Genomic DNA, 18572 nt, shown 5'->3' with positions numbered 1-18572 from the left:
ACTTCCATTCATAATATTTTCTTTCTCCTCTTCCTCACATCATTGACTCATACAGCTAATAGCATTGACAAACTAAAAGTGTTCAATAAAACAGATTGCAGCGCAGGTTGTTTGAAGGGCAGAGTTAAACATCAAGATGCCAAACAGAGTCGAGTAAAACAACCCAAGAACATAACGTGACTTGTGTTAATATGTACAAAACAGCTGAATAATTGGTGACACATACTTCTATTGTACATAAAGAAAATCCATCAACTTTGAGTGATGGCGAGGGGGCCGTGCACACCGAAGCATTGAGACAGCTGTCATTAAGGAGAGGGATACTGCGCACTCATACAATATTAATGAATACAACATTTCCAGGCTGATAAACAAGCCTATTAGCAGCAACAAGCGTATCATTTTTACCTTTGCTGACTCACACTCAAGAGTCTCTTATGTTACTTCTTAAAGAGGGACTATGAAACTTTTCTGGAGGAGGTTGCTTAGGCCTGTCATGATAATTACAATATCAACTTAACATGCAATATATATACATAGATGGAGTAGATGTATATATAGATGGAACAATTATTTTTGGGGTCAATATTTATCGTGGGTACTTTTTCTTTGTGCTAGTGGGGAACTTTTTCTTATTTTTTGTATTTTTTGTATGCTCCACACTATGGCTTTAGGGCAACAGTAGCTCAGTTGTAGTATTTCCCCACTGATCTGAAGGTTTGAATCCCGCTCTCGACATAAACATCATTGGTTTGAGCGATCAGATCCACTGATGCACAGGTTGGTGGTGCGATTCCAGCTCCCACAGATGAATATTGTTGTTGTGTCCTTGGGCAAGACACTTAACCCGCCTCCGCCCCAGAGTCTGCGAATGTGTGTGTGTGAATGACTGAGTGGTTCCTTGATGTAAAACGATTTGAGTGTGTGACCGTTTCCCATTAAACCCATCTGAATTGCATCTATCAAATTACTAGTTTTTATTGCTCCACAGATCTGACCTGTAATGTGGCCAACAAGTGCTTTTCTCCATGTAGATAAGCAAGTGTAACGCCTTACTGTGGAACATTCCAGGTAGACAAGCTTATGGCAGAAACGTTACTCAGTGCAGCTTTAAGGAACTTTTATTTTGTTTTGGTAAAATGTTACACTTGTTACAACTGCTCTTTTCTCTCAGATGGTCAGACGGATTTGTGCTGGCTGTTGTCAAGACTGAATAGAAAGATGAGATACTTGTTGTATCACCTCCTACGCACAAGATAACAATGTCTGTAGTGTTTAACGCTTCGGAGCAGTAGTGTTTGGTTCTGTCTGCCGGCTTGCATTGGTGACACTGAGTAACTTTTTCATGCTTGATCTGCTTTCTTCCTCTTTTTTCCACAAACTGTTGGCTTATATAAGTTGTTGTGCTGTATTATGGTCCAACAAGTAGACATTATTTAGGTTTTGATAGATGTTATGTCTTAAATCGACCGACTGAGGTTCAATGCTACCTTTAACTTACTCTTATATGTTTGTATTTGTTTTGTAAATAATAAAATAAAAAATAAAATAATGCTTTGTCCTCGTATTTTCAGGTGATGTCCCAAGCAGAGGGTCAGCAGAAGAGCCTGGTACAGTCCATCGACTCCCTCCCAACCAAAGGACCACTCTCCTGCCTGGACCACGACCTGCTGCTGCTCAAAGCCACGTCGGCCGCCACCCTGAGCTGCCTGGGAGAGTGTCTCAACATCCTCCAGCAGACCCAGACCAACCCCACCACCCCTGCTCCATCCCAGGCTGCTCAGAGGAACCACAGCGCCCCCTCTGGTGAGTCTGTGCTGCTCTCCCCCCTCTCCCCCTGCTCTGAGCCTTGTCCCAGTGGGAAACCCCCTTTGGGCAGGTTGGACTGTGGCTCCTGCCCCTGCCTGGTGGAGACTATGAACTTCAATGTGTGTACTAAATGTTGTTGAATGTTGCATTTGTTTGTATGTCCTTTGAAGAGGTGGGTGGAACAGGCTAGTATCATTGCATCTACTATACAAAAGGACAAGTAAACCACAAGTTTTAGTAATATTAAGGAACTGATGTTGAAAAAGACTTCTATAATACAAAAAACTTTGAAACTATTTTGGAAAAATAGCCAAAACCTGTAGTAGTAGTAGTAAGGGCAGTAGAGTATTGTCACTTCAAAATACTATTCTCAAGAAACATTAGAATATATGTACTGTTTTGTCAGTTGTATTCATTCTACATACTTCACATTAACAAAATAACAAGATAACACATTTTCTTTTTCCACACATTAAGCCATACGTATTTATCTATTCAACACTGATGTGAGTACTATTGCCAGTAATTTAACTTTTTAACTACTTTTGCAATAAAAGTAAAATGTTTTTCAAATGACCATGCAAGTAAATTAAGGCCTAACTGACTAACTACCCACCTTTGCCTGTCCATTTGTGTTTTCTGTCTTTTGTCTCATTTTTCATTCATTATTGTTCAATGTATTTAAATGCATTGAAAACGCAGTGCCAATTGTGGCATGTATGTGACGTGTGTTTCTATTTTAAATTCCACAAAAACATTTCTGTGTTTATGCATGTCAAATATAAGGGCTTTTGTGTGAACTATTAACTTTAAATCTATGCACTCTCCTAAAGGACTATTGCCAAACCTTCTCACTGGTGCCTAATGTCAGAGGTGTTAACTCTTGATGTGCCAAATCTTATGGACCCAATAAAGTCTGGATTTAAACCTTCTGTGGCCTGAGGTGCTTCTCTGGACAGGACACTCAGGGTGGAGGATAGTATTTGTTTTCTGTATCAGGAGTAGAATATAGGCTTATAGCAATGATGTCAACAAACCTTTGATACTTTACAACTGATGTCATGAACATTCCCTGGGGTGTGATGCTAACAGAGGCACTGCTCTGTTTGACAAACTCATCAGTCTGTTTGCTAATGTGTGCATTGTGTCACCATGGTAACTATTGAACATTCCACTATAGATATACATGTAGCACCCCCTAGGGTGATGTCAAAGTAAAGTATCAATACAGTGCAATATTGAATATTGCAGTTTTTATTCATAGCAATGCATATTACATTTGAGTATTTAAAGATAACGTTGTGGTATTCCTGTGTGATTCTTGGGTACTCCATTTGTCTCTGATCGGTGACTGTGTCTGCAGGAAGGAGGTGGAGCTCAGGAAATGCAAAGCTTTTAAATGATTACTCTGTCACTGGAAGCCTGCAGCTGATCGGACTCTAGAACAATGACTTGATTTCATGCTTAATTTAGCTTCACGTTCAATATTTATCTAAATATGTTAACTTGACCTTCAGTTTAATCACATAATAAATGTATATATGATATTTATGTAATAACCACAGCTTAAGCAATTGAAAAAACATGCACACGCTTGAAATTACATTTCACATCATCTCCAGGACCCCTCACAGCTGCAGTCTGGTCTTAGGTCCTCATATTTGTGTCAGATGCCCTGTCTCTTGGCCCAGCCTCCTTACGTGTTGGTGTTGTGTTTGCGCCCACAGTCGCTCTGCCCTGTAGCTGCTCCTCAGACAGGGGCTGGTGTGGAGTGGGACGCCCCGGCTGCAAGTACTGCTCACCTCTCTCTCTCTCCGTCGTTTGGCATATACAGTTTGACCACTAGGGGGTACAGCTGCTCCCTGCCTCTGGCATGTGACCCACACGCGGTGCTGGGGGCTTGGTTCAGGTCCGGGACAGTGGCATGATCCGCTCCATGCAGCTGATAGAGAGTGTGGCTGGTGGGTTCAATGTGTGTTCAAACAGCACCGCCTCTGCATGGACTGAGACCTGAGAGGCACAAGCATGAGGTTATGCTCCTGATACAAATGCTTGTTCAACAAGATAGACATATAACAACAGTGATTAGGGTAATATGACCTTAAGTAACCTTAAATAACCTACCAGTCACAAACAAGACAGTGAAATATCAGCACAGTGGATCCTGTTTTTTTCCTTTACAAGATAAAGTAAAGGAATGCATTTGGACACAATCCTGAAAACAGCTCCTTCCCTCTGAAGCTGGTCTCTGCTGCTGAAACAGACTCAATGTGAAGTGAAATACGTAAGCAGAGGGAAAATTGGTCAAATGATAGACGTCTTTTATAAACCTCATCATATTGTGTAATAATTGTTCATATAATCCTTTTAACATCTTCATTTGAGATCATTTCAGTGCAATGGCAGAAACCAGCTTCTATTGAAATAATACATTTACCTTATAAGACAGTGAAACTAAAACTCTATGGTGAGTTTAAATCAATGCCACCACCCAGAAATGGAAGTTGGAGCCATTGGAGACATCTGCTGCATGTTTATTTTACATTTTCACTTTCGCCTGCATGAATCCAAAGACCAATGGCCCTATTCATCCACCCTCATCTCACTCTCCATTTCTGGGTTCCCCTGTGACATTGGACAAAGTAAAAAAAAAAAAAAAGTTGGTCTAGTGCATAGTGGTTTAGTTACATTTAGTTGTTGTTTAATTCAAGTTTAGTTCTGGTGTATTCCAGTTTTAGTTTCCGTTATGTGTATTCTTGTGCTAAAAGCTAATGTATGCAGCATTTGATCCTTAAAACCTGCACTACTTGCTCCACTTTTCTGATAATTAATCATTTCATTTTCATTTATTTTTATTTATACAGGTAGAGGCACAATGAGAGTACCAAACTCTCCTGTTCATGAGCTTCATGTTAAAATACAGTACAATACAGAAAACAAATAAAACAAAAAATAACTACATAGGTCCATTTAAAACATTAAAAACAGTTGTAGATGTGATTATATATTATTGATTGAACTTTTTTCTGTGATTAAATGGGATACAAGATTTGTTTCTATAATAAAATGATAATTTAGATTTTAAACACTTACATAATTCTGAGATGTATTTTAATGGGTAAGTTTAAGTCAAACCAAAACCCAAGATATTTATAGGTGGTAACTCTTTCAGTCAGTGTATAATTTAGTGTGTAAAGATAATCATTTAAATGTTTTTTAGTAGAAAGAAATCATATACTTTGTTCTGTTTGCATTCAATGATAATTTAAGATTTATGAGGAAATTTTGGATTTCATTAAAATCTTGTTGCAGTTTTAAAATCACTTGATCAGCTGAGGGAGCACTTGATAGGTATAGGTCTGAAATCAAAAATGTAAATGATTATCTTGTTTTTAGCTGAGTCATATTGGCAATATTAAACATGATTCCTTATTCCTGCAGAGTCTCTTTAAGAATAATCACTCTTTGGCTTAAAATCTGGGTACCTTTATCTTATGCAGTTCGTGTAAAGCCTTTGAAAATGCTTCAATAAGGACAGAGTGTATTGAATAGTTGCAGTATAAATATTTCTCTGTTTATTTTATAAGGACAATGCATATTAATGAACTTCTGCAACCTTTGCAATGTAAATGTCATGGTTTGATATAGGACCCAAAAGCAGAACACAGAAGCACAATCAAAATGATTTATGCATAGTCAATAAAGTGGTTGGGCAGCCAGGCAGACAGGTGAGCAGGTAGGTAGAAAAATATAGAGAAGAAAAGTGAAGAACTACTAACTAATTGTGTAGATCAAACAAAGTGGGGAGGAGTGTCAGTGGAGCTGCTCTTCTTATACTGAGGTGGAGTGTAGATGGAAGCCAGGTGTGCTCTCAGCAGCCTTGTCCAGACAGGAGCAGACAGATGACACAGAGGATGAGGGAAAGACAACAGGAAAAACAGGACTGGACCACAGCAGACAGTGACAGTAAAGATGCCAGATTATATTTTTGGAAACGATTTTGCTTTCAGACAGACTATCCATCAGTGTACACTTGTCCATTAGCATTAGCCGCAGACTCGCTAACATTGTCTCCACTCCTGTCCATCAAACTGTCAGCTGACCAAAGCACCGAGTACACGCTGTGCCTCAGGCTTATTTCACAGGTTTTATGGAGGCTCAGTGTTAGGCTCAGCAGTACCAGGACGGCCCGTGTAAGCACACTCTAATGGGGATCAGAGCGTGACTACTGAGGGCAGTGGAGTGGAGCCCAATTAGAGTGCGCAAAGTGGACATGATCTGACCTTTAACCTCATTCATATTACTTTAAATGGGTGGGAGTGTTTTTCTGGTGATTCCTTCAGCTTTTGCTAATTACCAGTGCTGCAATTCAACTGTAGACCAAGACAAAATATGTGTCCTTAGAAAATCTGTATTTGATAAAATGATTGAACTTGAAACTTAGTCAATTATTGTTTTTATTATTATATTTTCATATGAATTATATCATTTATATTATAAGGAACTGCATGTTATTACAGATATATCGTAAAAGCAGCTCTTAGTCAAAATAAGATATATGTCTGCTGTCTGCATCTAATTATATACTGTTTTTGTTGTCTGCAAACCTGGAAGTAATGGTGGAACACTGGTAGCATGGTTTTTTAGCTTTAAAGTTGTGAAACATATATATACACTCATTGTGAGTTTTTAGAAATGCATCAGGAAAAGTAAGGGATAACTTCAAAACCTGGTGCAGTGCCTTTAAAGCATGTAAAAAAGCATGTAATGAAAAATCCACTCTGCTGTACTGATAAAAGCCCTAGAGGCTGTTGAGATATTTGCTCCATGAAATGCAGATCACTGATGTAGGTAGACACTTTAGTATATTATATAATTTTTACTACAGACAGATCTATGGGAAAAGTCCCCACTATTTTCAGTTCTCCATAAAACTTGCTGAAGAGCTGCTAAAGTAACTCAGTTTATAAGACACAAGAACAGAAATGGTCTGTTCTCTCCTAACATCAGAGCAAACTGCAGCAGAAGCAGTCGACCTTTGCTTTCTAACACAACAGGGACTGAGCGGCGCACACAGATGCTATGCCAATTTCCTGCTGTCTCTGCTGTCAATCTGATACGCCTGTTATGAAAAGCTTATATCAGATTCAAATATACTCATATAAACTGCTTTTTATATTCAAGCTTCTCAATAATGCATAAAATCTGTTCAGAAAAGTTGGGTTGCTTTGTACAAATACATTAAATCAGGTGTTGAAACCAAAATTTAATTAACATTTTTTTCATATTTTTTGGTCAACTTTACATGTGCACTATAAAACTTAGATGTAAATGTCATTGTGTTACTTGGAATGTTCCACACAATGGCATTAAACATAACTCTCCATGAAGAACTGTGGAAAGGCAGCACAGCTCGCAGTAAGAATACATGTTTTTCAAGTGTTTTTCTTAGCAATAAAAACACCTGTAATGTGAAAAAAAGCATGACAGCTAAGTTTAATGCTATATTGTGGAACACTCCAGGCAAAGCAATAACATCTCATGGACACAAGGAGTTGGCAGACATAGCCATAATGCACCTTTAAACATCCAGTTAAACATATAAAAGGATTGGGGAAAATCTATTACTTTAAATCCGTCATCATCGGAGTGCAGCTATACTCTAGACTTTGATGTAAGGTATGTGATGTGTCGCTAGCATCAAAAAACAAATGTATTTACAACAGAAATTTGTCATGAAGTGGTCTCAACCCCTGTTATGTTGTTTATCTTTAAAAAGCTTCCTATTTTCAAACGGAGCGCCCAACTTCTTTTGAACTATGAAAGAATCAGTCCAGCTCCTTCCTGGCTGTACCAGTCTTAAATCTGCTCTTTCGTTCTTGTGTTTGGTGCAGATGGTGTTCCTGTGTGGACTGTCCCAAAGTCCCCCTCAGTGGAGCAGATGAGGAACGGTCTGACTCCTCTGCACTCAACCGAGCCCTCCCCGGACTCCCGAAAACGCAGCCTGTCCCATGGAGCTGAGGTGAGCACAGTGTGAACAGGGCTGGTAATGATATGTATGTGAATGCCTTGATTGAGGTTCAAGTATTGTACAAATATTTGTGATTTTATAGCTGAACTTCAAAAGTCACTGTGGTGGTTTTTGTGCCAGTCCCAGGCTTGGCTAAATAATGGTTAGGTGAGGTAGGGCATGTTCCGGTGAGGCAGTGTTATATAAAGCCATGTCTCGTTGAGCTCCACACAGGGACATCCTCTTTTAATAAACATTTTGCTTTAAAAATAGCACAACAAAGCTTTCATTGCCAATCTATAGTTGTGGTAATATCAGGTTACGGCCAACATGTCCAAAAAACAAGTTTGTAAGGGGAAACAACTGGATGCTGGAGCTGAACCTCAAGCTGAAGGTAACATACCTGGCCCAGCCTGCATGAAGGAGGATGCAGCGGTCTGAGGCCGCAATGGTGACCAACAAGTTCTTAATGCAAAGTCTATAATTAAACAAGGGTCGTTTGACAAAATAGATGAGAAAGCCACTGAGACATAAGGCCATTCTAGTGCATTCTCACTTTTACTAGACCTTGACTAGCATGATCTAATATTGGCTGGGGACCTGAACTGCACCTTGTATCCAGCCGTGGACTGGTGTAAATCAAATCAGCTGATGATTAGTTTATGATGTCATGGACCTGTGAAGATTCAGGCACCCAACATCCAAACACTTTTCTTTCTTTTCCCCAGTGCACCAAAGCTATTCAAACAATTACTTTATAATTGACCAAAAAACTATTACCCTTGGTTACTCACATAGAATATGACAGGATCGAAATATCTTATCACACACCAGTGATTTTAAAATTTACCTTTTAAAATTGAGATTATGGCCTCACCCTTTTCATGGAGGCTAAACTCCAGATCATTATCCAAAAGTTTGTCGAATTTATAGATTTTTTCATGGATTTTAATGAATGAATGGATTTTAATGAATAATGAATGCTTTCCCAGAGTGGTTTCTACACTCTGGGAAACCATAAAAGCCAATTTGAGGATGGATGGTCCCACCTAAGGTTTTATGAATGTGGTGACTGGGCAGGCAAACAGCTGTCACATCAACTAGAACAAACAACAACTGCTGGTTTTATAGCTGCGATTAAAGATGAGCATCTGCATGTTCTGACAAACCAGAAGGACATTAATATAGAATTGAAATAATTTTATGAGAAATTATACACCTTTGAAGGCAGTGATGTGACTGAAATGGAGAACTTCTTTAGAGCCCACCTACTTTGACAGATTCAGATAAAACTATGTTGGAGTCAGACCTGTCTCTGTTTGAAATAGATGATGCCATTAAGGTGATGAAATCTGGTAAAGCACCTGGTTCAGATGGGTATCAATAAAAAAAAAAATAATAATAATAAAATACAAACATTTGCTTTCAAATTGGTCCCATTGCCTTTAAAAGTTTTTAGGGAGATTTTGGACAGTAAAGTTCTACCTGTAACAACAACAGAAGCGACAATTTCATTGTAACTGAAAAAATCACTCCTTTGTGATTCATATCGTCCTGAATGAGATTTGTTGTGGGAAGACAAATATCCAGCAGTTTTCGGCGCAATGATAATAATGTGCTCAAAGTAGCGATCTCCCTTGATGTGTAAGATGCAGTTGATAGAGTTGCTTACCATTTTTTTGTTCACTACACTTAAAAAATGGGATTTGACACTATTTTTGTTCCTGGATCAATATTCTGTATGCAGCACCTCAAGCATCAATTAGATCACATATGGTAGCTTTTTTCCCCTCTTGCCCGTGGAGCAAAGCAGGGCTGTCCATTAAGCCCAGTTTTATTTGATACTGTTTTGCTATTGAACCCCTCACAATTATGATGAGGGAATCTGCCCCTTTGTTGGAATACAAAGAAGAAGACTAACTTGCCAATTGTCCCTTTATGTGGATAACCTTCTCCTCTTCTTTCTAATCCGCACACCTTCATATTTCTCGTGTAAACAGATTTGGGCAGGTGTCTGGCTATAAATCTCTAAAAGTTTTTTTTCCAATAAACAAAAAGGCTCAACAATGAAATATCCAGAGTTTCCCCTTCACTATCAACAAGGGCAATTTTAATTACTTTTGTGTACATGTCACCTACAAGTATTACCTTCTTTTTTGAAATTATTTTATAAAGTTTCTGGAAAAAGCCAGATAGATGGTCAAAACTCCCTTTATCATTGTTGGAAGAGTTAGCTCTGTGAAAATGATAATCCTGCCTAGGCTTCTGGTTCAGACAGTGCCAGTCTTCATCCCTAAAGCCTTCTTTAACAAACTGAATAAGCACATGTTCATGCTCATTTGGAAAAGAAAAACAAACAAAAGTTCTTAGAACGACGGAAAGAGGATGGTGGTTTATTTTTTCACAATTTTCTTTACTCCTAATGGGCAACAAACCTTCACAAACCTCTGTTTTGGACTGCAGACACACTGGAGGCGGAGTCTCCATCTTGGGTCCAGGTGAACAACTCTCTAGTAATCCAGCTTCACTTTCATTTCTTTTGTGTAGTCCACTACCTTTGAGTAAACCCCTGTGGACAAACAATGTTGTTGTCCAGGGTGCTTTAAAGATTTGGTCTTATAATCCTTTTTAAATTCAGACGTTCCCTAATTTGAGCTCGTATTCAATGTTATGTCCGTTTTGCCCCATCTTTAATAGAAAATGATGAATCTCCTTTGAACGAATGACTTTGAGGTCCCATGATGTGATTTTTTCATTTATCCCCAAATACATTGTTTTGTTAAACATCTTTATCTTTAACCTTGTCCCGAAAAACATGGCTTAATGAGAGTTTGGACTTTAATCTGCTTCATAAAGGCTTCATTTACAATAGAATTCAAGGTGCAGCATCCCCCATTGTTGGGCCATTTTAAATTCAATGGGAATAGGAATAAGGTGAACATTTCACTTATAACACTTGGTAAAAGTGATCACAAGAATTCATTCATCTATTTGTATAAGACGTGGTTTATTACAGTTTAAGGTGCTGCACATGTTACATTTGTCACCAAGTAAGATAGTCATACTGTAACCTGGTGTGGATCCTTCCTGTATGAGGTGTGGTCATGGCCCAGCCGACCTGAGCCATATGTTCTGGATTCCACTATGGCTTGTTTGAAGTTGTGCCTCTGGATATTTCAGTGACCCTCCACCAAACAGATGCAGTATCCTTCATCACACTGCTTGCAAGAGGCTTAATGTTGCTTGGCTGGAAGAAAGCATCCCCACCATCTTTTAAGTGTTGGGTGGAAGTCAGGCCCCATTTAAAGCTTGAACACTTAAGATATGATGGTTTTGAATTGATCCGTTTACAGTAGAAGACTTGGCAGCCATTCCTCCTTTATTTTTAATCTGAACTAAGTGCATTGCCCACTTATTTCACCTTCTAAAGTTAGATTTATGTTTATTATTATTTAAAGAGACAATGTATATTAAGTATAACATATATATGATATGCCAGAATTATCCAACTGGATGTTTTCCATCTGTAGTCCCTGGCAGGTCAGGATATGAGATAAGAGCACTGTACAGATATTCAATAACAAACATTAAACACATTACAACATTAGAGTAAGAAAAAAACCCCACACACACTCAACATCAGTGATCACAGACCTGATTCCTCTTGAGCCAACATTTCAGGTTAATTTTAAACATGTTTAATGTTTAATGTGAGACTGTCTCTGAGAGCAGCTGGGATGCTTTTCCAAACCTCTGTGCCTTTGACTGACCTGTTGACTGAAGGCTGTGTCTCAGAGAAACTGCACAGTATTTGATTAAACTACAATTCACAATTATTGTATTATTGTTAATAGTGGTGCATGGATTATACTTAGTTACTGTACCAAAACAAACCCAAAGAGGATTTCTTCTGCTTCCCTGTGACTGGTGAATGTTTGGTCAGAGCTGTCAGATTTAGAGGGTCGTGGTGTTTGGATGACTCTGATCTGTGGATGGATTTTGTCTTGGCTCCTCTGTCCTGCTCCATCTCTCCTTTCCCCTCTCCTCTCTCCTGTCTCCTCTTCTCTCTCCTCTCTCTTTTCCCCTTTCCTCTCTTCTCTCCCTCTCTCCCTTTATTCTCTCCTCTCCCTCTCCAATCTAAAACAAGTGCTCTTAAATTACTTTTTACAGTTTCTCACCATTATTTTGTGTCTTTTGGCATGTTCATTGTGTATAAATCTAAATATATCTTCTATTCTATTATAAATGTACTTAATTAGGTTACATAAAAAGCTATCAGTATATTTCATGTTTTATTTAATCAGTTCATTAATTGGTTATTGGTTATACATTGATTTACATGTGTTAATCTGATGCTGTATTATAGTGACCGGAGCTCATTCACAAAATGATTCTCTAGAGCTTTTACGTGATCATTATACTTTCATATAGTCAATCATTTCAATTGTCTACTTGATATTCTAACATAAATCACACTGTTCAAACCTAAATATTTCCCCTCCTTTTTATACGGTTAAATTCCTTCCAGTTGTAATGTTTGTGTAAACAAACATTACATGTCAGTTACAGTGCATTAACAGGGCTCATATATGCAGTGCACTGATCCATTTACATAAAGCTGGAGTGGATAATGGACTTCTGTTCCATACATTATAAAGATAAGTAGATGTGAGGTCTGTCATGTCTCTGCCCTTGATGTAATGGCGTCTCTGTTTAATGTTAGTCGAGCTGTTTCATGTCACAGGTGTAAAAGAAAATCTTGTTAAATATAATTATCAGACAGTAATTTAAATCAATGTAAACAATTACAGATATAGAAGAAAACTTTGTGTTCTGCAGTAGGTTAATTTCAGTAGATGGTGAATGTTTTTGACTGGGCTGACAGTTTCAAATTGAGATAGAGGTAGGTCTCTGCAAAGTTAATAACTTTTTAATAGAATTTCAAATTGTTACTACTCAGCTTGAGGCTTTTTATTTGAGGTCCACAGCCAATCCTCTGTTTGTGGTTTGGAGTAGAAACAGACCAATAGTCCAGATATTTGCACTTCTTATTCAGCACAGGCCGATATTTCATTTTGACTGTTCTGTTGCTTAAAGAGTACATGCAAAGCTTTATTTGAACAGTTAAATGCAAAAAGATAACTGCTCAAAACATGACAACACTGCCCTGTTAAAGGTCTGTGGTTAAAAGAGACTGTAGGTGAGTTTGTCGTAAAGTAAAAGTACATAATTCAGTGAAAATAATCAAAATGGGCCCAAAAATATCGGCAGAGCTTATTGGCCATGTGTTTCTCCATAATTTAAATAATCGGCATTGACATCAGCCATGAAAAAAAACAAAACAAAAAAAAACATATTGGACGATCTCTGATTTAGAGCAGATTTCAGACTTTGACTCAGCAATTTGACTACTTGTTGTGTGAAATGGCAATGATCTATCTCGTTTTATGTCCAATAAAATAATACTGCCATTTTAATTTGTTTAGTTTAATCTAAATCGATTAATATATGGCACACATTTCAAGGTCTTTCTGTCTGCTTGAATTCACTTGGGGTATAACTAAGGTATAACTAACTAACTTTTTTTATTGCTGGTGGAGGCTCTTATAGTTATTGTATTATAATTTATTGGCACATACATCGTTGTTGTCAGGTGTCAGAGCAATGAGCCACACGACCACTATATCAAACTTGTGGAACCATACTGCTTAAAAAGAAGCATTAGGTTCAACATTTGTGAAATTTCTCAATGAGTGATTCTTTTTAAATATAGTGCATTACCAATATTACAAATACTATATGTATCCAGGCCATGTCCACTGTATAAGATTCAATTTGTAACATTATTATATACCATAGTTATTTATTAGACTTTTTTTAGTTTGCCACGTTGTGTCTACAGAATTAAAAACATCCAAAGTTACAGAAGTAAATGAAAAAGTTCAGTTTTCCAGGTTTGTTTATAAAGATTTATATGCCGACTGGCCAGACATTTAATTAAGAACACAATGCAAAGCTCCATCAATCTTGTGAATAAAATGGACTGCAGCCTCCACTTCCTCTTTTGTCGGCCAGTGCTATGACACTGCTGTATAATTTATGCTACAGTGGTGTACTGTTTGTGGAAGTCCATTTTTCATCCAATCATCATTCACATACTTTGGACGGCTTCCAGTTTTACATGTAATCTCAAGAATAGACAGACTGGGAGTGCATTTGTGTTAGGATAATATAGTTGTTTTTTTTTCATTTGAATGACAAAGCAACATTTGTTTAAAGAGGATTTTTATTAGTTTTTAGTCATGTTATAATGTTGTTCCTTCATCAAAAATTTTGAGATGCCATCCATGCATGTTTGAGTAATTTAGCAATCTCCTCCGGGCTTTATTCTAACCCTCCTTATGGTTAGCTGTAAGATTCTGTCCAGTGCTCCGCCCACAAGCCTTCATCATCCATGCCCCCACACAACAATTCTCCATAAATATACAAAAGCATGATACAAACCTGATGCAATGTGCTGTAGTTTCATTAGTGGAATGCACGCTCGTTGTAATGTGATAGCACTCTGAAGGGGGAGCATCAAAAATGAAAGTAAATCTCCTAAAACATGTTAATATGCTGATTTTGGTTCATTTAGCATTTTCAAAACAATAAAAGGTAACACGGTGATCTAAATATGTTATGTGTTAGCAATGAATACCCCATAGAAGTAAAATATGACATCTTTAAAGAGCTGAGACTACAGGATATAAACTTAAATATAATTATTATGTCATCTTTTTCCATTTAATATTCTTTGTTGATTCAAAGCAAATAATCACACAGTCTACTTAAAAAATACACATTCATGAAGATGTTATTGCTTTGCCTTGATCTTGATCTCTTAAATTCATAGTGCACCTTTGACATAAAACACCTAGAATAAGGCAACAAACTATATCTGGCAAAATTCTTTTTTGAAGAAATCAAATGGGATAGCCCTCTGTTATACAATGGCTGTCATATGCTTTCAAGTTTTTGTTTGTTTACACTTCTTAGGAATTTTGACCTATTTTCCCTTGACTAAATTTAGAAGATCATGTCTTTGTGCTGTAGTACAGGAATGTAGTAACTTCACTTTACCACCAGAGAGCAGCAAAGTCCATCAAACCACACAAAACTACAGCACAACCAAGTCATTCAATATATAATATAATTATATAATATATAATATAATATTATAATAAAAATAGTAAAAAGTCTAATCATTTAATTTCTTAGCTCATGGTCCCTCTGATCACTCACGTCAGATTTTGCAGTTTACATGTAATTTAGGTAATCTTAAAGCTCCAAAAATCTAATTATAATCAGATTTTAGTGTGCATGTGAACAACTTCACTGACGTCTTCCCTAATCTTGAAATACATCCATTTATTTTACATGGACTAAACAATCAGTATTAGTTACAAAACTGCTCTACACTATATAAAATTAAAACATTCATCTATAGACGTATCAGTTCTTTTATATATTAGTTACACACCCACCTTCATTTACTCACATATGTACACAAGGATACTTACTTTTCAGCTAAGAGTGTAAGGTATAACATTTTATAACCCAAGTATGCTTTTGATTTCTGTGAGTTCTGAAGCTTACTACTCATACAAGGAAAACATATATTTGAAGAAGAAATAGATATCTCCAGTCCCTGGATATATTTGTTTTGGCTCTCAGTCATCTCTCCAAATGGAAAAGTACTAACAGTAACAGTGGGAAACAGAGAGTGACTGTTCAAGAGAGTTTGAATGAGGGAAGCCATTACTGAAAGATTCACACTGAAATGGAAGAAGTAATGAACGACAGAATATCTAGAATGGGTGGGTAAAACTGTTTATTTATACTTTTATTAAATTGAAGATAGTATTATTTTCTGGGGATATTGCTCTTGTGGTGTAAAAATAAGAACTATCAATGCTTGTATTTCAAATGGGCATAAGTGGCATTTTGATTTATAAAGTACTTTTCTAGCACGTTAAACATTTGTACTTAACATATTTTATCCTGTAATGTCAGTATGGGTTGGGCTCATCTTGTTTAGTCTATATTGATTATTTTAATTGCCTAACATTTTCTGCAATTGCACAACTAATTGTCTAAACACTTCTGCACCACTTAATTGTTCTTTTAAATTAGCCTTCCTGATGTTAACGGCACAGATTGAGATGAGTGATGCATGCTGGGTAATCGTTATCGCCAGGAAAAGGTGGAGGCATAGAAGCACTTTAAACCAGGGCAGTGCTGTCGGTTACATCACAATTCCCCATCTACGTCACTGGGACTTCCCCCTAGCTTCATAATATGCCTCCTCTCTGTGTGGAGAGAGAGAGGAGAGACCCACCCCAGTACTGCTTATATACGAGCACATAAGCACCAACAGGATACCACTAGTGCCAGCAGTTTTTATCAAAGCAAGACACATTCAAGAGACAAAGTTTTAGTGGGACATTTGAGCATTTTTGTTGGATAGTTTTATTTTTACTTTCAATATTTTCTACTACCTTAACTGTCTTTTTGGAGATGAGGTCCAGTGTGGTGCAAGTCAAATCTCTAACTTCACAACACTGCAGCGTAAGTCTATTTTTCTGTATAATATTCCTAAACTAGTCCTTTTTGTGTTGTAGCCCAGCGCTTTGTATGGTACTGCATGTGAGAGTGTAGGATGAAACACACAGGCCTAAAGGGTTTACCCAGAGTGCACTGCTTCAGCTGTAAACACCACTTCACTCTGAGTCTTTGAGAGTTCATAAATTATACAAGAACCATGCCAACAGGGCTCTCTGTATGTGCATGCTTTTACATATAGTGGGGTTTGAAGGATGCTGGCTTTACGCTAGTCTGAACAGGCACTGCCAAGTAGCAGATATTGTATGGATGGTGCTAGAAATTCCATTTTGGTGCTGTATCTAGGGCACTTACTGCCAGCTCAGTCCTTGTTATCTTAGCTTGTCCTCAGAGGTATAATATTCCCTGCAATGGAAGCTGGACTGGATTGTACTAGTCTAAAATGGACAGCACTATTATAATGTCTTGAGGGTTCATGTCTCCAGGTGCTGGGTCCTGTACTGATGTAAATAAACTTTTCCTGCGTTAGAACTCCAGCGTCTTGACAATTTATTCTACTGGTGATACAACTGAAAGCATAGTGAAAACTTAAGGGCTGTAAGGATTATGAAGGATTTATATGGACTACTACAGAAGGCATGGAGTGAGTTTGCTGGATATAGTTTTGAGAGTTTTTTTCTAATTCCATGTTCCCTTTCAATCAACTAATTCACGCTGAGGTCTTGAGAATTTCTTTAGTTTTTAGTTTAATTTACAGCACTTGAAAATGGCTTTTGTCTATTACAAAAACTCTGGATTTTAAACAGGTATAAGCCATAATTAAAATGGGTTTAATCAGGACTATACGTGACATGTAACTGGCTCTAATTGATGCAGATACTGTTGTACCCCTCCCACAGTTTGAGAACCACTGTGCTTTACTAGATATAGCCTATAGATTTGTGCCAGCTCAGAAGCTTTTCCTATTGACTGTTAAGTATGACATCACCGGCCCTGTTCTAGTTTTGTTGACACACACACACACAGCAGACACAGCAACCTCCTGGTGAATTAAACATGTATACGAGACCGAATATGTTTCACTCTAAATATTATAAACAAGTGTAACATATATGTATTGTATAAGATGTTTTATTTCAGTGCCTTGATGATACTGGCGCTTATTACCTCTACTGCACTAATAAAGATACCACTTCCATCTATACCAGGTTCATTGTTAGATAATAATCTGGTGTATAAGATCGCATTTAGTTCAGAGGTTGATAATTCCTGGTTTCCTTTAGTTATTGGGTCAGTGAAGGTTCATCCCAGTGTAAGTCAGTAAAAATAAGCATTCTCAAATTAAAACTGCCTCTTGATTTCATCCAAAACAAACCACCTTTCCTCCTTAATGTTCGCTTTAACCCCCTAGCACACAGACACACACACACCCACACACACACACACAGACACACAGGAACAACAAAAACAACATTCTTTGCTCATTAAGTAACAGGACATAGTTTTGCTCAGGAGCTTTGTGCCAAGATACGCTGAAGGTCTGCCATGACGCCAAGCAAATAAACCATGAAAAACAAAGTTATAATTATAAAAAATATATAGATGGTGTCATATATTTTTTTATTTGCCAGCTGTGCTCTAACTAAACAAGCTTTGGCCTTGTATGGTTGCTCGATAGTTATGCAACAACTATATGCCCCATCTGCCACCCATGTCCAACCAGGAATAAAAATATGAACTTCGCCAGTAATAAAGGTCAAATTGTTTTATGTAACTATGATTTATTGAAATGCATAGTCTAGTCATATATTTAGCCTCATAGTCTCAATAGCCTTTTGTACTCAAAAACCCTCAAGGTTTTCAAGTACAAAAATAAACTGTCTATGTCAATAAGATGGCTGGAGCAGTTTGTGTTTTCATGGCAATAAAACTCTTTCTGATTGGCTGAGGATGAAGCCAATGGTCTGGAGAAAACTCAATTTGGCTAAAAAATAACATAGGCAGTTATGTGATGATGCTGGCAGTTTGCACTTTATATCTCTTGAATATTATACATCGCTGTTAGTTTAGAGCTAGATTAACACGCTCGCCTCTGTAGCCTGCTCTCTACTCCCTTGAGTTAGCTGGTACACTGTGTGCTCTGTGTCTA

General features: G+C 37.5%; 1 protein-coding gene across 2 annotated transcripts in view; it reads left to right on the top strand.

Moving 5' to 3' along the window:
• LOC117378193 (oxysterol-binding protein-related protein 10-like) overlaps window positions 1–18572 on the top strand; it is an 85306-nt gene that overhangs the window by 47765 nt on the left and 18969 nt on the right. For both annotated transcript variants that reach the window (XM_033974723.2, XM_033974725.2), the window contains exons 6-7: window positions 1575–1806; window positions 7704–7831. In XM_033974723.2, coding sequence (XP_033830614.1) covers window positions 1575–1806; window positions 7704–7831 — 360 coding nt within the window. The remainder of the gene's footprint in view (window positions 1–1574; window positions 1807–7703; window positions 7832–18572) is intronic.

This window comes from Periophthalmus magnuspinnatus, chromosome 11, assembly GCF_009829125.3.
Source record: "Periophthalmus magnuspinnatus isolate fPerMag1 chromosome 11, fPerMag1.2.pri, whole genome shotgun sequence".
NCBI classification, from domain to species: domain Eukaryota; kingdom Metazoa; phylum Chordata; class Actinopteri; order Gobiiformes; family Gobiidae; genus Periophthalmus; species Periophthalmus magnuspinnatus.
This window is presented reverse-complemented; position numbering and strand designations above follow the sequence as displayed.